This window comes from Poeciliopsis prolifica, unplaced genomic scaffold (assembly GCF_027474105.1).
Source record: "Poeciliopsis prolifica strain line A6 unplaced genomic scaffold, Auburn_PproV2 SCAFFOLD021, whole genome shotgun sequence".
Lineage (NCBI taxonomy): Eukaryota > Metazoa > Chordata > Actinopteri > Cyprinodontiformes > Poeciliidae > Poeciliopsis > Poeciliopsis prolifica.
Window position 1 is genome coordinate 3,636,072 of NW_026562396.1, and position 20,160 is coordinate 3,656,231.

Here is a 20,160-nt window from a genome sequence, read left to right on the forward strand (position 1 = left end):
GGCATTATTGCGGGGCAGACTATTCAACAACAAACCTAAAGCCTTCTCGAACTATTAAAATCAGAATATTGAATTTGTTTATTGTGTATTTATAGTCGGAGAATGAACAGCTATGGATTTGGACAAGGGTTTTCAGCATATATGAATTTACAGCAACTGTACTGTAGCTTGTGTGTAAAAGGACTGGTGAGTCTTCCACAACAAAGAAAGTTCACCAACAGTATCGAGTGAAAACGACAGCCAAACCCCCTGAGAATCAGGTGCACTTTCCGAAATGTAAATCAGGCCTTCTCAGAGACGCACAGACTTCTCCATCCCCTGCTGCTCAGAAAGCTTTGCCATTCACCTTTAAACAGCAGAACAATAATCAATGGAGCATTATTAATGCTGAAATCATTCATCTCCTCTCCTGTGTTATCCTGCTGAGTGTAAAGCTGCTTAAGTCATGGAGCTCTTACAGTGGACTGCATCGCATGTGCTGGTTTAAATAAAATCCATTGCATCTGCTCTCACTTACCCGATATCAATATCTTACCAAAAGTGGAGCGTTACCCAGAAACATCCGTACATTCTTCTTTTTTTAAGTAACTCGATAAATATTGATCATCAATGTTTGACGTAAATCAGATCAACCAAAAGATCTTAGATAGTGAGTAGTTTCATCTGTGACAACACTGCTCCTAATCCCAATGGTTTCTATGCAGCACCATGTAGGATTCTTTGGTTTTCAGCCAGAAAAAGAACCATCCAAGTCTACTTCAATCATTAATAAGCAACGTTTCCCTACACAAGCCCTTCCACAATCCCTCACAGATCTGGCCGTGAATTTTTCATAAACCAAGTCTCTGTTTCGTGTTCATGAGCTGTCTCTATACACCGAAGCCTATTCCTTCCATGTCCAACCCGGCGAATTTATTGGATGTAGCAGGAGTGCGAGTAGAGCAGTGGCACTCGGCGTATGGAAGAAGAGGGAGCGACCTCGCTCCTTCATTACAGGAGGCAGATGTAAATCAAACTAATTATGGAGCCTCTCCGGTATCGAATCCATGGAGGGGAAATAAAATGATCAGAGGCAGGTCGGCGCTCAACAGAGAGAAAGAGAGTTAATGAAAATATTAATTACCTGGTGATATAGTGGGAAGACCTCACACACCCCCGGTTCCTCTCTGCCTCAAAGCCCCTACCTCAGAGAGCATTTGTTTTAATTGAGTAATAATAAGACTGTTACATTTGGCTGAGTCACTTGATTAGGGTAGGTAATTGACCAATAAAGGTACATGATTGGCAATTATAAAATCCAATGTACTGCTAATTACTTCACAACTCTAAAGTGTCTAACATGGCGAACATTACAGTTCCAAGCAGATGGTTATTTTAAAACTCATAAAATCAGAGCATAGTGAGTTCAGAGTCAGTTAAGCCACAAAACACCTTCAACGCCTTCACCTATAAACCCTCTGTCAAACACATCCCTCCTAATATTAGTTGAATTGGCTATTAATACCACATTTGGCCACATGATTGATTTTCCTCTGTGTTTTTGTTCTGAATTATTCAATGGTACACTTTATCTCCTCACCTTCCCTTCTCCCCAGACTGCTGCACCTCCTCCCCTCGCTACTATGTTGCGTGACGATGGTCAATAGTGGCAGATATTTGGATCCTGACTGTTTCAGACAGCATCATTCTTAGAATACACAAATGAGAAGGTGGTGTGCAGCCCAAACAGGTAAAATTGAGTAGCAGTCAATCAAAGTCAATAGAAAATGAATCAACCTTTGTAATTAATCAGCAACAGCATCTCTTATGCTCTTTCCTAAAACTGTTCAAAACACAATGTTACACAATGTTACATTAGAATAAGTGCACTTTTAAATTGGCCGGATGTAATAGAAAAAAAAGTCTCTGCCATTATTTTTGGCATGGAGCAAATGGAAATGTTGGCAATCATAAATTACATAAATGACACAAAGAAAAAAAGCATATTTGTATGCAATATATTCCCAATTCTAATAATTGGGAATAACACTTAAATGTTTTCCCAAAAATGTAGTTCTTACACGACTACCCCTCTTCTTCTTGATGTGAACTATTTCACTCTGCTGATAATCATGTGTATATGGATGTAATCTGCCATGTGACACAATTTGGCGCTAATTTTTTGCTTTAAGCGACACTAGCACACAGTGTTCAGGCATCACTCTCCCAACATCCAAACACAAGTCAGTTTTTATTTACCAATTTCCAAGGGGTTTGAAGGACAAATTGATTCCATTAAGGCAACCGAGCCTGTGCTTTGAAACTCTTGCTGAGATACATCAATGTGACTGCTGCTTATTACTCAAGCATAATTAGCCGTGTCAACCTATGCAGCTCGATGAGTTGAAGCATTCATTCAGCTACCTGTCTGGCTCGCAGCGAGTGAGTGAGTGAGTGAGTAAGTGAATGAGTTTTACATAGTTCTTGGCTTTCCTCTATTCGGAGTGACAGCCTAATCAGTAGTTTGTCAAAGCCGACTCCAGCTCCACCTGTCAAAGCTGTCAGTCTTCTGAGGAGCCGATGAGGTCCCCTGAGTAATAAGTAGCAGAGCTGATTTCGCAACCGTGTGACCTGCAAGGTGTGAAGCCAGGCCACTGAGGACATCATAATCATTGTCAGAACATGTGGTATTGATGAAAGATGTCAGGAATGGCTGAAACCTATCATGAGATCCTGGAGGCACTCAGTGGAGTCTCTTGGGTGTGATCATAGTTAGAACACAATGCATTGTGTGATAGTGATGCAAGGCAGCTGCAACATCTGTTGGATGTAGAGAAGGTTGTTGAAGGAGTTTTTGTACCTGTTTTTGTTCTGTTAACAGATTCAAGAGTTGCATGTCTGAATCAATGTTTTAACTGCAGAAATGCAACCATCTCTGAGTTTTATCCTTAGGGGCACACTGGTGCCACTTTCTTGAGGTGTCCATCAAAAAGCTCATTTTGTTATTCATGCATTCCAGCAATGAGATTTAGGGGTCATTTTCCAGTCTGTGTAACCAGATGCCAACAAGATCAAAGAAAGCCAATCAATGGTCGGTATGCTGTGCCCTTCACCATGTCTTCACTCTGAGACCTTGCCTTTTTCTGTTCATCGATGTCTGACTTGCAGCATCCCAAAAATTATTTACTGAACATGTAACATGCCTACAAACGCAGACAAAAGAATGATGATCCATCTGGAGCTCCTACCCAGGTACGAAAGCAGAACCTGATGCCCAACCAACATAAAAGTAGTTCTAACCAAGCCTGCACTTCAAATTTAAATGAGAAAAGTGAAGATTAACGTGGTGATTTATCCACTGGGGAGTAGGAAGTGAAGAGATGAGAACAGTGGCATGGAGACTTAACAAACCAGCACCTCAGGGAGTGGTTTAAAATATGCTGAAGTGCTCAAACACTTCCAATATTTTACAAAGCAATATGCTAAAACTCCACAAGCTTGTAGGTTTTCTGTTGTATTTTCTGAACCAGGATTGTTTCTCTGAGATCCACTTGTGTCGGATCATTTTTCAATGTCACCAATAAAGGGCTACACTTCTCTTGGGCAAATTGAATATTTGACCAAGAAAACAAACAGTTATTTGTTTAAAGCTATGAACAGTGAGATACTTCAATATGGCTGAGCCTTCTTGTTTCAGATAGACATTAATCAAAATATTCCTTTTTTAGTGGGTGTTTTATATATTTTTAGATGTGTTTTGAAAACCAAAGGAAATGGCTGATGAAATGTGTTTGTTTCATTGTTTCATGGGTTTTAAGGTTGTTGTTTTTTTCTTAAACTCTAAAATACAAAGTTAAAAAATTCAACTCTTCGTCAAGCTCACAGTCGAAAAGTTTTTGACTTGTGAATATGCTACTGTTTTTGGTTTATTCTTGTTTGCCGATGTGAAAAGTGATTACTCTGGATACTTGGAGTTTCAATTGCTCTCATCTTTCTGGTTTTGTGGTGCTTGAAATTTTATGACATTCATAAAAAATAGAAAAAAGAAAATGGTTGACTCTGGATGTGAGTTTTGGAAAGAGATTATTTTGTGATGGTCTGTGTTTGGTCTGACTGAAAAGACTGAGGACTTTCAGAGAATGAAAAATGTTCATAAAAACTGTTCTGTATCAGTGTTGTGGGCTTTGTGAAGCTGGACGAAGCTTCACAAAGCCCATCCAGCTTATTATGTTTCAGATAAGATGCATTTTAAAAAAAAAGGGTTATAGTTTCAGAGTTTGATATAATTAAACTTCTGCCCCTTTGTGATTGAATAATGCATCTTTAGAATAGTATCAGAACAAGAGGGGCTAAATATAAGTCTTATGATCGCTGCTGCTCCACGACTTTAACAGGTTTCAGACTTTCAGTGCGTGTTTGCACGTGCATAACATTGAGAGAGAGACAGAGAGAGAGAGAGAGAGAGAGAGAGAGAGAGAGAGAGAGAGAGAGAACATTTGTTTCCCTGTATGCTTCGAGTTCAGCAAATGAGTTGAACCAACCTTCCCGGGCAGTCCTCCTCCTTGTCTATCCCAACCTCTAACAACTCATGAAATATTTACTGTGCCTCACAGTAACCTCTCACACATCCACTCACACACATAGGCCTATATATACTTTTTTTTCTTTCTGTCATTTTAGCTGGTAGTCAAGGGATGTAAACGTAAATGTCCGCTTAAGCCTCGCTTCATTTTGAGAGAGCACGCGAAGTTCACCTCACAAACCTCTCAGCCCTCCACGGACGCGTTCACGGGCTCCTCGTAGCCGAGACACTCGGTGAACTTTTGCGCAATTTCGGCGAGCGTTTCGGGGGCCTGCTGTATTGTATTCTGGTTGAATGTACGCAGGGGTAGCTGGATACAAACTTGACACCCGGCCGATCGGCAGCTGCCGGCTGTTTAATCAACAGTGATGAATATTTGATGGCGTGGCGGCGGGCAAACGGTGGCCGACACCCTCCTCATTATCGGAGTCCGTGTGTACAGAGGAAGATATTGAATATCTCTCCGATGGGGACCTGGCCCCTGTCAGCAACATGAAATTCCCCTCCATTTCCCACCACACGAAAGACTAGGCCTTAAATATGTGCGAAGCTGGTTCTCAAACTAGGACAGCACGCAGAAATCAGGGTTATGAATCAAGCGCCTGCACCGAAACGCCTGTAAATGGGCTTATATTTGTTCATGTAAAAGTTGATAGTAGCTTAAACAAAGTTTATGAAGTGGAAACATACTTGAGACTGGAGATTACCCCAAAAAGACGATGCAAAGTACTTAAACACGAATGTCAGCGACGTAAAAAAAAAAAAAAAAGAATTACTTATTTTACATTTTGCAAAAATAGAAGAGAAAACAAAATTGCAATTTAAAAAAGAATAAGGCATTTCTCTTTTACACACATTATTTTTGTTTTAAATTATATTGTGCATGCTTATTGTAAGATAGGCTTATCTTATGTAGTCAAGGTTAGAATAAATAATGTAAGTGCGTTTTTAAAAAATGTGACATTATGCAGAGGTATTTTTGGTTAACCTTGCTGAGCCTGACTCTCACAGAGAACTGAAGTTCCTGTCCTACATTTTAATATTAGACTATTATTATTATTAAGTGAAATATTTGAAATAAACAACAAATCTGTAAATTCACACTAGTGAACATACATTAGTTTTGAACTCCTGTCGCTTCTCTTGAGTTTACGTCGATGACGCTGACGTTAGGTCTCCCTATTTGGCATGTTCTCCCTCTAAGCCCCCCGACACATCCCCTCCCATCGTATGCTTCTGGTCGCTCGTCCCTCTCCTTCCTCGCGCGCCTACCTGCTGACACGCGCGCGAGTGATGACGAGAGGGAGCAGGGTTCAAAGAGCACTCCGCCCGGGGCCGCGCGCGGCTCTTTGAAGGCAAGGACTGGGAAATAAGTGACATTTAGGAAGTGAGGCAGGTTTAGCATAAAGTGACATTTAGGTGGCGGGACGTGATTTGAGAACGAGTTGAAACGTCCCGCCACGATCACGTGAAGACACTGACAAGCGTTTTGATGGTTTAGTGTCGCACTTTATCAGCTTAGTTGTCAAGGGGTGAGTTCAAGCAACTGCACTGAGGTTAAACCGTGCATATTTCCAGATTTGTTTGTTGTTGTTTTTTTGTTGTTGTTGTTGTTTGTTTGTTTGTTTTTTTTTTTTTTTTTTTTTATTTGGACTAAACTTGACCACTTGGCCATTATGAAAGACTGTTGTGCGCATTTACAACAGGGATTTTGTGGGTTGGGTTTATAGCTGCCCTACTAATTATGAGCTTGGTGAAAAGATGTGACACACAACACAGATGAATGCGTGAGCCTGCATGGCTCATTGACTCATACTCAATTTGTGATCGGTTGCTGCATAAGTATTGATTCTGGGAACTTTTCCAATTTGGAGAAGAGTTTTTATTGTTTGTTTGGTTGATTGGTTGGTTTTTGTGACAAAATGAATATAATTATAAATAAATCTTTTGGGAAGATCAAAACATTGTTATTATAATCATTATTAATAATGTTAATTATTATTATTAGTAGTAGTAGTAGCAGGAGGAGGAGGAGGAGGAGGAGTGATTATTAACTATACGTAATAATTATTATTACTCATTAATAATGATAATAATAGCAATAGTGTCAATACCAATTGAAGTACGTATTGAATTTCACACAGCAAACAATCAAAATATCAAATTTGTCTTCTACAGACTGCCAATTTTCGTCGTTAATTTATTTCCAAATTTAAAAGATTTCACCTGTTCTGCAAGTTTGAGCTGCTCCCATCATGTCGCCTATCTTATTTTGCTTTCCCACAACTTTTTGACCCCTCTTCTAAACAGCTATACTCCCACAGCAGGACTTCTGTGCTCCACACTAAAACGAATCTAAATTGTTGTTGTTGTTGCTGCGGTTATGAAAGCGACCTGCATATCCTTGATGCGCCCACTCCCATTTTTTATCTGTCATTCGCTACATGACAAGAGGTCAGCCCCTCAAGATCAAATATTTTTCTTACTAAATGACGGATTTATTAGACAAATAAGTTGTGCGTCTGACTCTGAACCCTCTGTGATTGAAATATACCCTTGTGTCAACAGCACCGCCTCTCAAACCGGGTCCCCGGCGATGAGGGGCTGCCACGGCGGATTACTGAGCAAATATGAGTGGGAAATGAGTGCAGATCTGGGGGATCTTCCCATCCGCATCCCCGGTTTGACATTTCCGTCCAAAGGCCAACCTCAGCGCGCATTGTTAGATCAACTGAGCCATCTGAGGCTTCTCTTTTTTATTATTATTTATTTTTGAAGAAAATTCATAAGGTGGCTTAGAAATAATACCAAAAACAAAAAACGAGTTCAGATTAAACAAATAACCCAACCAACGTCAATTGTAAGCATTTTTTTTTTTTTTTTTTTTTTTTGTTCTCTTTACCGTCAGCGCGTCATCTTAAGATTATAATGATCCAATCCATCTTAACCTGGGTTGCCTAACAGCTGCGATTAGAGTAGGCTCACTTTCTTCCGCTCAGAGCCATAGTAAAAACTCGTGCGCTCGTAAATCTAAGCGCCCCGTGTAACCGTAACGTGGCGAAATCATTATTTTGCCGAGGCGGTGTCAGAGACTCGCTCATTTCGTCTGTCAGGAATCCAATTTCCTTTTATTTACATCCGCGGTATAGATTAATTACTCCCCTGACTAGTAGCCTGCAGGAATTAAGTTATGGGATCCTTCGGAAGCCTCGGCGATTAATCCATCAAGGCCTACGCGAGGACACAAAGGCGGAAGCAGAAGAGTTGATTAATATCGGCGAAATTTGCCTATATGGTGAATAATAATAATAATAATAATAATAATAATAATAATAATAATAATAATAATAATAATAATAATAATAATAATGTGAAACCAGTTTTCTGTGGCCCAAGAAGCACGCCCAAAGCATCACGGGAAGTAACACGGTGGGAAGAGTTTAGGGTAGGCCTACTTGAACGATCCAGACATGCAGACATTCTCTCTCTCTCTCTCTCTCTCTCTCTCTCTCTCTCTCTCTCTCTCTCTCTCTCTCTGTATTATGAATACCTGAGATCAGGTGACGATGCGGCGCGGTATTGATGGCGCTTTAAGGGTTATGATATCGGCGAGGCCATCGATGAACTATCCCCAGCTGATTAATAGAGGGGCTCTGTCGTGACGGCTTGACATATGGCAGGCGAGGCAGCTGGGGACGGCACCTCGGGCATCCCCTACGGCCATTAACATATTAGAGGCTATTGTGAAGGCAGACAGTCCGACTTCATCCGTGGCCCCTTGTGCAGAGAGACAGCACCCCAGAGCTGTTTGATATAGGCTTTCAATAATGCATCACTCTTCAGTCCGCCAGCGGAGCTGTTCGCGGTGCTGAAATCATGCGCCATGTGGCTCGTGTGGCGCTGCTGGTGGAGAGGGTTCAGTGCCAACGGTGCTGTGTGGCCGACTGTCCGTACTATAGATAAATATATGAATAAATAAATGAATAAAGTCATATCAGATAGATAGATAGATAGATAGATAGATAGATAGATAGATAGATAGATAGATAGATAGATAGATAGATAGATAGATAGATAGATAGATAGATAGATAGAGAGATAGATAGATAGATAGATAGATAGATAGATAGATAGATAGATAGATAGATAGATAGATAGATAGATAGATAGATAGATAGATAGATAGATAGCATTCAAGTTTTCACTAAATGACATTAATTATTATTTCCTACAAAATAACCAAGCTGTACACTGTCCTAAGCTTTCTTTCTGAAACAATCTAATCATTATTTGCTCATTCTTATTAAAACCTATGTGAAATTAAACAAAAATATGTATGTATATATCTCCTACTTGCTTTTGACGAGCCGCTTCCTCTTCTGTCCAATTTGGCCAAAAAGCTACAGAAAACAAAAAGCAGAAGCTTTCGCTGCCGTTACACAAACGACGTCCTCCACATGCCCACTTCCTCTGAAAACCCCGAATGCCGACTGAAAGTATTGCATTTTATAGCGGCAAACCTCAATTAATATTGCATTACGCGCTTATAAAAATTCAGAGCAATTCATAGGACCAAGTACCAGGTGAATATGAAGGAAGGAAAAAAAGAAATCAGTGCAGGTTTAGAGTTAAAACAGTGCAGTTAAAGGAGGGATGAGATGTCATTGTGATATTTCAAAGATAACATCTGATGTTTTATTACTTTGTGTTGGTTTTGCTCGCTTCTTTCTTTTTCTTTTTTTTTTTTTTTTTGTCTTTTTCTTCATTTGCATGCCCTCTTTTATGTTACAGCTGAGTTAGTCTGACTTTGCTGTGACACTTCAGTGGATCAAGGCCTGAAAGGCGTCTCCATAAATCCAGAAGAGTGGTACTTTATCCTGAAATTTAAAAAAATGATAATTGCAATTTTACTTAGGGAAGAAACATTAATTTATGAATGAAATAGTGCATTATTATTGTTAGTTTTTATTGTTATTAGTAAAGGGATAGCTATTGGAAACAAACTTTTCCAATAGCTATCCCCAATTTGTCAATTTTTTTTCTCTCTCTCTTGTTAAGCTAATGTCTAATGTGAAATTTAGAAGAAAAAAAAACGGATTTATTATTAATTATTACTCTTACAGTTATAATTATTTTATTATCGAATGCAGGTAAATATCATCAATAATATCTGTCATATTTTTAATTTGACAATATATTAAATTATTGTTTGATTTAATATGTGTGATTCAAATAAAATACATTTCCCATCCAAGCTTTATTTGCAAAAAAAAAAAAAAGGGGGGGGGGGGGGAGTGAGGGAAGAGGTTTAGGAGAAAACAAGACAGAAAAAATAAAGAAAAGGAAACACAAAGAAAGCAGAGCTGAAGGGGAGAAACATAACTCCATGTCGTACTAAAATTATTTCAGTTTTAACAAAGTCGTTTCCATAATATTGCGCAACAGCAATGAGCTCCTTGAGTGGCGTGTCCAATCACAACCAGGAAAAAAAAAAAGAAAAAAAAGCACGGTTTTCTTTCTTTGATTTATTAGAAGATTGCTGGAACACACTCCCCGCTGGGTTTTTGGCGTACAGGATGGAGAGTAACCAACGAAATTAAGAAGACAACAGAGGAGAGTGTAGAAGTTGTGAGTGAGGGAAGGAGACATTTTTTTTTCCATGACGCGCATGTCGCCGCAGTTCTGTAAACATACCTGTGCACAAAAGTAAATAGCACTGACACAACGACTCCGTAACAGTTAACACGACAAACAATGAGGTGAGCTTAACGCGAAAAACAAGCATTTAACAGTGACTTACAACCACCCACAAAAAACAAATAAAATAAATAAGGTCTATCAGTAGATAGCACTACTGTAAGCAGTGATTTATTTATTTTTTTTTCTTAAATGCATAGTGTTTGCACTGCAAACTGAAACACATGAAAGAAAAATGTTCCTTTATTTTTATTTCTTTAATTGTGATTACTCCTTCATGAAGCACACAAGCTTTTCGTGCTCTGATCTGTGATGCCCAAGGTGTCGCAAGACCCCTAGAAACTGTTTCACTTGAAAGTGATAAACTGTAGTCTGTACATACAAACCATGTCGATCTAAACCTAAAGGGTCTCTCTCTTTTTTGTGTGCAAATTTAAATAAATATATCTGTAGTTATTATGATGGCCTGTAGAGGCTTATTTTCTTCCCGTGAATTAGTATTTCATGCAGGCCCAATTTATTTCGTTCATTGTTTTTGTTTGACTGTTTTTCTTTTTTCTTCCGTTAGGCATTAAAGTTTGCAACAACAAAACAAAAAAATTGAAGTTTGTAGCAGCTTCTAAAATTAGAACAAATGAACACACGAATAAATGAACAGCTTCGTGAATTATCTATACCAAACGAGTGACGGGAATCGAACCGAAACACAGTTTCAACAATAAATGAGGTAATTCGTAAATGGCTATATTTCAAATCATAGGCCTATTAGAGAAGGAAAACAACTCGCTATACTGTGTCAAGCAAATCACGTCTTTCCACGCGTTTTGAAAGGCAATGACGACGACGCTAAACTTTTCCCTCGCGACGACTGAGCGAAATTTGTGTAGTCTGGCATTTGCATACTTCACATTCACCGATAACGTGAAAAATAAACAAGATATATGAAGCCTCGTAAAATGGGTGTCTATAGCCCGTTGTGCACCAACGTGTAAAGTCGCCGGAGACAAAAGACTGAAAATGGTGTCTTGTTAGTGTCCCTTGGTCCCCAGATTCAGTCACCCAACTCTCCGTTTCGTTTCTCTCTGTTGTCTTTGCCCATCAGTGAGCGGCTGAAAATTTCAACCTTTTCTGCTTCTGTCTTTGGTTACAAAACCACACTCGCACCACGTTTTTTTTCAGGTCCAACTTTTCAGCTATCGCCGCTATTTTCTCGGAGGACGGCCGAGGCTGAACGGCGAAGTAAGCCTCCAGAGACCTCTTTTCCGGCGCTGCTATCGAGGTCCTCTTCCGTTTCTTTTCCCCGCCGTTGAAAATGTCAGGTTTGCTCATTTTCTCCCTCTGGGCCCCCTCGGCCTCCTCCAGCCAGGCCTGGAGGATGGGCTTGAGCGCAATCATGTTGTTGTGGGACAGAGTTAAGGACTCAAATCGACAAATTGTACTTTGGCTCAGCGAGCCCACACCGGGGATTTTGAGATTAGCCAGAGCGCTGCCCACGTCCGCCTGGGTCACCCCCAGCTTGATCCTCCGCTGCTTGAAGCGCTCCGCGAAAGCCTCCAGCTCCCTTGGGTCTGTGTCCGAGTCATTGATGGAGGGAAGTCCGGGGTTTGTCAGCCCTGGGCCGCCTTGGCTTCCACCGTGATGGCCCTGTAAGAGCCCGTGGTGGGTGAGCGACGAGTTCATGCTCATTGCCTGGTGGGATAGGTGACCCAGGCCGTGCATGTGGGAATGCGGGTGGGCAGAGGAGGTGGAGATGAGCCCTCCGCCGCCACCTCCGCCTCCCCCGCCACCTCCTCCGCCTGTCCCGTCGTGCGCGCTGGACATCAGGGTGAGGGACGGCGAACCGATGTGATCCATGATGTCCGGAGGCTCCAGGTTCTGGTGGTGGTGGTGGTGGTGGTGATGGTGGTGGTGGGCCAAGGGCACGGTGGACGTCGACGAGCATGGCACCGTGCTCATCGTGTGGTAGGTGGCGTCCGGTTTGAACGGGTGCGTCTTGCCCTGGGACACGGCGATGTCCACCGCGGCCAAAGCCTCTGCCCGGGCCAGCAAGGTCTCATCCAGACTCGCGAATATGTTGCTCTGCAACTGCGAGGGCAAAAAATAAATAAAAAAAAATGAAAAGGAAGAGGAGAAGAAAGTGAGTGGGTGCAAAATAGGAAAAGGCACATGGAAGGAAAAGAAACGTGCATAAATGCATCTGTCAGTCGACACTTTTGGCGACACGTAGCAGAGTTGAGTATTCCTTCAGAGGCGGGAAGTCATAAAAATTAATACAAAAACGGCGAACGCCGGTCTTTTGCGCGAGCATGCTTTCAAAAAGATCACAGACTCTCCGAGTGATTGCTGTGGAACACATGAAAAAAACATTAAGCGCGCGCGCCTTGGCGGAAAGTGCCTCGAAGCGCCTCTCGTTATTACGCACAAGACAGCGCTCGTCGCTCGCGAGCAGCCGAGGCAAGGCAAAGTGACAAAGAAGGTAAAGTTTTCTGGGATCATTTACCTGTGGAGTTTGCAGGCAGGCTCTCCTTATAGCTTCCGAGCTGGAATGCAGAGTGGTGTACTTGTGCTCGGGCAAGGAGGGATGCATGGCGAAGTGCGGCTGTTTGCTGTTCATGGACATCATCTTGGCGAACGTCTCGAATTAAAGTGCACAGGAGAAGAAAATAAATAAATAAATAAATAAAATAAAGGGGGGTTGGGGGGAGGGGAACAGCTACGGGAGCTGAAAAATAGTCATAGATAATCACAGATCCTTTGCCTGTTCGGTAATGATGCAGTGCGGCTCGCTCTGTAGTGCGCCGAGCGCGGCAGCCTTGTGCCCGGAGATCACAGAGATGCCTGCAGTCTCTCAGACGCACTTATCTGTCTACTGTTTCCCCCACTGCTGGGGATGAGAGAGGCTTACACCTGAGCGCCTCAGATCTCGTCAAGCCCGTGCTCGGCTGCTCTCGCGAGACACAAGCTGCCAGAACAGTGAACTGGCTGACAGATTTAAAAAAAAAAAAACTGCTCACAGGGCAGGCAATCACATCTGGAGAGTAGTTGCTTGCGTTTTAGGGCTTCTCTCTATCCAGCTACAGGAGTACATCAGTAGCTTTCAGGCCTCATTCTTTACTTCAGCTCCAATTCACAAATGACCCAGTGCAGCTAATTTTGGCTTGTGTGTGTGTGTGTGTGTGTATATATATAATATATATATATATATATATATATATATATATATATATATATATATATATATATGAATGAGTGCAGACAATATATATATGTATATAAATATGCAGCTGCAATTTTCTTATATATATATAATGAAATTGCACTCATTCTTAATGTAATCTGAGTCACAGAAAAGTAACATTTCGCAAAATCACAGACCTAATTATATCAGAATATTCAGTCAATTCTGGTTTTCTTTTTAACCACTACTAGGAGATCAAGTCATATTGGTAAAGTTTCCAGTCCAGGTGGCAGGATCCTTCTTTTCTTTTTCATCCCTAATTAAAAGAAAACAGAGAGCACCACCTGATCATTAAGGCCCATCATTGCCAGATGAGTGCAAAACAAATTGATTTAATACATCACCAAACCTCACACGGTCTTTATCTAAATTAATTAATCCCAATGAATTAACACTTCATTAATTCAAACCACAATGGTTATCCAATTAAAATTTCATGCAGTGATTAGAGGTATGTGAAATATACACGGCACCGTTAAATTTGCATAATAAATAAGGCGGCTCGCTGCTGCTGTGTGTGAGGTCTCTAATGTGTGTCCTTACAAGGTTTTGTTGACATGAACAGGCTGTGCTGTTTCCATTTTTAATAGAAATGTATTAATAATTGTGACAGCTGAAGGTCTTGTAAGTCATATGCAGTAAAAAACAAATAAATGTTGGAATCTAACTACAAAACAGGACCACACCGGGTTCTCAAGGCAGCAGAAATTCACAAACATACAGTTTTCACACATTTTTTGCTTTGCATTACTTCTTTATTTAATAACACAATTTTTTTTTCTGTAGCATTTCAGTGTTTCAAGATAATATTTTTTTTTTATTAAACAATGATCTCAGTTGGTTAATAGCAGAAAACTACACACAAGTAGGCTGCAAATAAGTCTGATAAAAGTCCCAGCACAAAACAACTGTTGGAGTTAGTATTATGTTACATGCTGAAAATACGCTTTATGCTAATCGAGTTGCTAAGAGACCTATAACCCCACTTTACAAAAAGTACCTCAATGTTGTTCTAGTTTAATTCATTTAACACTACACAACAACAAAAAGATAATAAATTACACCCTAAAGGATGAAATGCGGTTTTGAAAATGTAGTTTTCAATGCCATTACATGAGCTTTGAAAGTTTGGTGGGACTGCTGGTGTTGAAGGGACTGCGTGACTTTCTCTTTACTGGCTGGCAACCGTTCAGAGCACTTCTGTCTCTTGTTGTGTTCACAGGCTTACTACTAGTGCAGCCAGAGGAGAATGAAGGGTTCACATGATCCTGATGCTGGTGTTGGGTTTCTGGACTGAGGGAGTCAGAGGGAGCAGTCTTAATTTCATCCAGAGGATCAAACAACAAGTCAAACGACATTTCTTCATTCAGGGAGGGCCCGGCACGCTCTGCGGAGCCAGAAACACGGGCATCATCCATCCCATTTGACACCTGAGCAGCAAAGCTTTCCTTGTCAGAGCCTGTTGGAGCAACGCTGACATTCAAATCACTATCCTTGTTAGTGTCTGTACACTGGCTCTTATTCTCCTCTGGAATCGCAGGTTTGTCGTTATTGTCGGCCAAGGTGTCAGGGCGGGTCTGCTGCTCTGAGACAACAGTGTTATCCAAGTTTATGTTAGGAGAGGAAGCCAAGGTGAGGGATCCCCGGCTACTGGAGCTTTCTCCATCGTGCATCATGGAGTCCAACTCTGATATTTTGTCCAGGTAAGCTGCATCCATAGATGCCTCACTGGACATCTGTAAACTATCAGGCTCCTCTCTGATAAGAGTAGCAGATGTACCTCCCTTCGCTAAGTTTTCTTTACTTGGACCTGGGTGTGACATGTCCCGCAAACCTGATCTCTGCCAGGAGCCCCAGAAGACAGATTTGGAGGATTCCATTTCGGTTTGATATAAGCCTTTAGGAAACTTTTCCAGGCCGTTGATTTTTTTCTCCAAGGCTGCGCTAGTCTTCCCATGGCTAGCATATTCTTCAAAATCGAGCCTTCTCAGATGAGAGGCAGGTTTAAATGCAACTCTCTTCTCACGGATGCCAGGGCTTCTCAAGGTCAGTGAGCGGAAAGCAGAGGAAGGAGTGGTGGGCAAGAAGTCAGAGGAAGTGCTTTCAGAGTCCTCGTTCTTCTGGTCTCCAAGGACATTTCTGTGAACCTCCTTGTGATCTGCTGACGGCAGGAACAGCAAACTGTGATTCCGTGAAAATGTCCGACATTCTGCTTCCGGATTGCTGCAGATGGACCTTCTCTCATTGTCGCTCAAGCTTCTCATCATCATATTGATTTTTTGTTGCTGTAGGAGAACATCAGTTGCGCCTTTGTTCGTCCCAAGAGCTTCTTGTGTCTCAAGCTGTCTGTTCTCAGACGTCCTGACCTGAGATTCCAGGTCCTCGATGTACTGGTCGCTGCGATCAAGAGCACGTTTCAGGTGATCGACGTCGCGCTCGTACTGCTGAATCTTAGCTTCCAGGGCTGCCACAGTGTAGCGGCCAAACCTAAGAACAGATCAGTTTGTGATGAAATGACAACAAACAAGTAAAATGACAATTAGATGAATCACAACCCGTCTTCATTAGTCTTTGTTTATTCAAAATGAACATTTTTGCAATCTAGAAACTATAAAACAGGCATAATAGAAATGCGCAAGTAAAATTTTGAAATTTTGCCATCTTTTTCAAATTTAAAGTAAACATGATCTCACTTAAAGGCAGACGCATTTGTTTTTATTGATGTCTAACACTCATGTTTGTTGACAGAAACTTAATCCAATACTCTGCCTCCCCTTTTGTAAATCAGGGTTGGGGTTAATAAAATATTTCAAGTAGAAGGAAACAAAAGATGGCATATGAACATGATAGTGAATATTTCAAACAAAAAAATAAATTTCCTCAAATTGAAACTTATTACAGTGACTTAATGACAGAAGAAAACTGGTATCAGAAAAAAGAAAAGATAAACACCAAAACGTTACTTACTTCTGAGGAGATCTGCTTGCCACCTCGGCTTTCAGTCTCATATTCTCTTGCACAAGGTCAACATTTTGAGATCGCAAAATCTTATTTGCCTGAGAAACACATTAATAGATGTATTCATTGGCATCAAGAAAGATTAATAAAATGAACACTAAAACAATCAAATTCATTCTAGACATGAATAAAATGCATTCATGTTTAGTATTAAAATCTACAGATTACCTCTCTCATCTTGTCCATGTCGTGTTTGATCTTATCACAAACGTCTGTGGCAGCTTGAAGTTTGTTTTTCCATTCCTCCACCACGAAAAGCGAAACTCTCTTGTCATCCGGCTGCTCTGTGTTGAGGTTGCACGGGAGCAAAGCAGTCTTAAGTTGGTCTTCCAGACTTTGATTTTTTGATTTTAGCTCCTCATTTTCTCTGATGAGTCCATCGAGCTCCTCCTGTCAAAGAGATTTTATGTATCTGATTGTTGACATCTAAACCATATCAAGAATTTCTAAAGCTTAAAAAAAATTAATATGCGGTGGCAAAAATAATAAAACATGGAAAAGGACTAGATCTTCTGGATGGAGTATTCTTTGTTGATTTGGTTGAATGCGTCGGTCCAAGTTATACTAAAAGTTCAGCCAAATTAAAAAGTTTAGAGTCAGAGTTAGTTTTGAAATGATGAACATTTTATCCAACTTGACTCCAACCACGCTGATTAAATGCAACCCCAGAGCATGACTCTGCCACCACCACAATTGGCAGATCTTTCATCCTATTACGTTCACCTCTCATTTGTTGAACGTATGAGAGGTTCAACGTTCAACAAACGTTGAACCTTTATAATTATAATAATTATAGACATTATAGGCCGTCTATAATGTGACAAGTCAATGTTGTAGAACACGTTTTGTTTTCTTCTCTTGAAAACAAAACGCACATTAGTGCAATCATTTAAATCTTACGTAAGCTCTATAAATGGCTTTATCTAGAATATTCAAATGGGAGAGAAATGCTTGAAGAACACCTGAAGCTTATGTTACGTTCAGATTCTTTATAAAATGATGCAATATAGCTATTTCAGGTTGTTTATATTTTTCCCTCCGATGTTTTTAATGCAAAACAATTTAATTCTTTGAAAAATGCAACACGAAAAGGGTGTCCATTACCTTCCTATAAGTGCACTGCATATTCAATTATTTCGAGTGGTGAGCGTTTAGATTTGAGGAAGTGGACAGGACATGACACGCACAGCAAAGGACATCTTTAAGTAGCTACAACAACTAAAAAGTTTTATGAATATTTGAGTTATTACTTTAATGTCGGTTCTCCATAACCAACTCACTTTATGAGCATCTGCTTCACAAAACTCCACTTCCACTTACAAATCCCCAGCAGTAATCCTATATATGGCACTCTTTTCAATATCTCCACTGATACTAAAATAAAACCTAAAAGGAATCTATATTTGACAACCTCATACTCTCGTAGAAGCAGCTCTCCTCTGGTTTTCCTCAGACATTTCCTCATGGAGGGGCTCTCGTTGTAATCGCCATCATTTGTCCCTCCTGTGGGGAGGAAAAAAAACAGAGTGCAGTAAAAGACGAGCAGTGATATTAAAGAAGAATTAAAATATCAGCTTTCAGCGTTTCCAGGAGGAATTTCTACCAGAGTTTAACTAGAAACTCCACACCTCTATTTGATAAACACGACGTTCAAACAGGCTTCTCAGCATTCCCATCACAGCTGAGCAACAGATCTTATTTCAATACGGTGTCAACTCAAAGCTTTTGATCAGTCCTTAATCGCATATAGCTACATTTAGTCACCTTTAAACTTTTAATTTTCAGCTCTAACGTATTGTTGTAACAGGCAACAGGATCAACTCTAATCGTATAGATATCACAACTGATTTCTGTAAATAAGGCCTGGATTCTAAAGAGCATAAAGCAGAAGCAGAACATTTACGGCTGGATATTTATTTGTTATTTGAGGACAAAAACTCTTGTACACTCTTCCTTCATTGACGTAGTAGTTATTTGATTTCTACAATCAAAAATGACTGGTTCAGCAGAAAATGAACTTTGGTTTTCCTCCAACTCAAAAGGTTAAAACACTCACTGTAGCTGGTCATGTCTTAAATAACTGTTTTTTATGGCTAATCTTGGTGAGCTTGAGGGTAAGCACAATCAAACAAGTAGTCAGGAAAATTTAAGGATGTTTCAATATGAAAATGTGAGACGAATATATATATATATATATATATATATATATATATATATATATATTATATATATTTGTCATTGCCAATGATCAAGCAAAGACTAGCAAAGTAGCATTAAGCTGTTGCAAATCTGAAACATCTGCCTGGAGAGGGTTAAAACAAGTGCTCTCACAATCCTGCACTGCATCAGTCACATGACCAAACAAACACCACATGACCAACACTCGCCCCTAGCCCTTAACAAATAAAGGGAGAGAATGTGGAAATAAATATTGGTTGTTATATCGGCCCAGTTTTATTAATCAGACCAATATTTAGATGTTAAAACATAATATCTGCCAATACTGACTTTGGTACCAACATCTGGCCCTAATTAAACTCACCATTTTTTTCTACAAGACCCAGACAGTTTGGAAAACCAGGTTTGGTAACTCTGGAGAAGTAGAACAGAGTTTGGAAAATATTTGTAGTTTCAGACACTTTCAGCCAAGCCCGTTGTCTAAGCTGGTATCAGTTTGCTTGTCTAAACTTGCAACCTTTCTTAATGATTTGAGGAGGTTCTATATTTCATGTCTGACTATTGCTGAAACAATTAATCCAAGGTAAACTTATGTATTTATGGCGTAGAACTTGCGGCCCAAGCACAAAACAAGTGTGAAATTCCCACAAAAACTGCAGGAATCCGATGAACCATCTATGACTCATAATCTAGTTGTTTATGGGGAAAAAAACTGTCTATTATAGACACTGTTTTGATACTGTTCGTCTTGGTTTGTCGCTGTGCGGTGAAGCCACGCACCGATTATCTCCCTGCAGGGGGTCTCGGCTGTGATGGGCACTCTGCAGGTGGGACACTGGTTGGCTTTCTTTAACCACATCTCCATGCAGCACGAGCAGAACACGTGGTGGTTGGCGCAGATGACGGGCTGCTTGACCTGCAGAAGCAAACCTGAGTGAGTTATATCCAGAACAGGCCCTGGCGACGACGAGACGAAACGTATCGGCTTTGCAAATGACGGCGGCGCAAAGCTGAACTGGTTTGTCACTAAGAGACCGTCTGTTCCGTGTGAACGCAGTTCTAGCAAAACAGATGGTGAGTTCGTCAAAAAGCGTAACGCTGTTTGTTACCTTTCCGAGACATATCTGACACGAGATTGGCAGAGTTAGGGAGAGGGTCGAGGTCTGGTAGATATGAGCCATATTTCCAGAGAACATAGCACAGAGAAGAAGGGACCTTCCTTTGAGGCGGTACAAAGTTTCAAATTAGGGAACCCGCTGTTCCGCCCGCCGACTCCGAAAACTACGGAAAGCCTCAACGGCCAAAAAGGCGTCTGCAAACGTGTTTATTTGAAAATCTGATGTGAACGCAGGCGGTGACTGAACTGAATGTGCTGTTTAAAAACCAAATAAAAATGTCAAGGTTAGTAAGACAGTTTTTCTCTGCTAGCAGAAGTAAAACTTGTACAAAAGGGTTTGTGTTGGAGGAT

General features: G+C 40.7%; 2 protein-coding genes across 2 annotated transcripts; both read right to left on the reverse strand.

The window, feature by feature from the left end:
- Nucleotides 1-10,066: 10,066 nt before the first annotated feature.
- On the reverse strand, nt 10,067-13,110 carry pou4f1 (POU class 4 homeobox 1). The gene is made up of 2 exons (XM_055045097.1): nt 12,759-13,110; nt 10,067-12,343 (listed from the first exon to the last, which is right to left on the reverse strand). Exons 1-2 carry the CDS (start codon nt 12,879-12,881, stop codon nt 11,357-11,359), a joined length of 1,110 nt encoding a protein of 369 aa, XP_054901072.1. The 5' UTR covers nt 12,882-13,110; the 3' UTR covers nt 10,067-11,356.
- A 1,163-nt stretch (nt 13,111-14,273) lies between these two features.
- On the reverse strand, nt 14,274-19,950 carry obi1 (ORC ubiquitin ligase 1). Its single transcript, XM_055045096.1, has 6 exons — nt 19,802-19,950; nt 19,473-19,608; nt 17,926-18,017; nt 16,683-16,904; nt 16,464-16,552; nt 14,274-15,983 (listed from the first exon to the last, which is right to left on the reverse strand). The coding sequence occupies exons 1-6, from the start codon at nt 19,886-19,888 to the stop codon at nt 14,606-14,608; spliced, it is 2,004 nt and encodes a 667-aa protein (XP_054901071.1). The 5' UTR covers nt 19,889-19,950; the 3' UTR covers nt 14,274-14,605.
- Nucleotides 19,951-20,160: the final 210 nt, after the last annotated feature.

What these genes read in the sequence shown, in the direction of transcription:
- pou4f1 (XM_055045097.1), bottom strand. Translation starts at nt 12,881, where the DNA reads ATGATGTCCATGAACAGCAAACAGCCGCACTTCGCCATGCATCCCTCC. An exon ending in CCTGCCTGCAAACTCCACAG is followed by an intron (nt 12,344 to 12,758) that starts GTAAATGATCCC and finishes TTGCCCTCGCAG; the next exon opens with TTGCAGAGCAACATATTCGC.
- obi1 (XM_055045096.1), bottom strand. Translation starts at nt 19,888, where the DNA reads ATGTTCTCTGGAAATATGGCTCATATCTACCAGACCTCGACCCTCTCC. An exon ending in TGCTTCTACGAGAGTATGAG is followed by an intron (nt 16,905 to 17,925) that starts GTTGTCAAATAT and finishes TCTCTTTGACAG; the next exon opens with GAGGAGCTCGATGGACTCAT. An exon ending in ACATGGACAAGATGAGAGAG is followed by an intron (nt 16,553 to 16,682) that starts GTAATCTGTAGA and finishes TGTGTTTCTCAG; the next exon opens with GCAAATAAGATTTTGCGATC.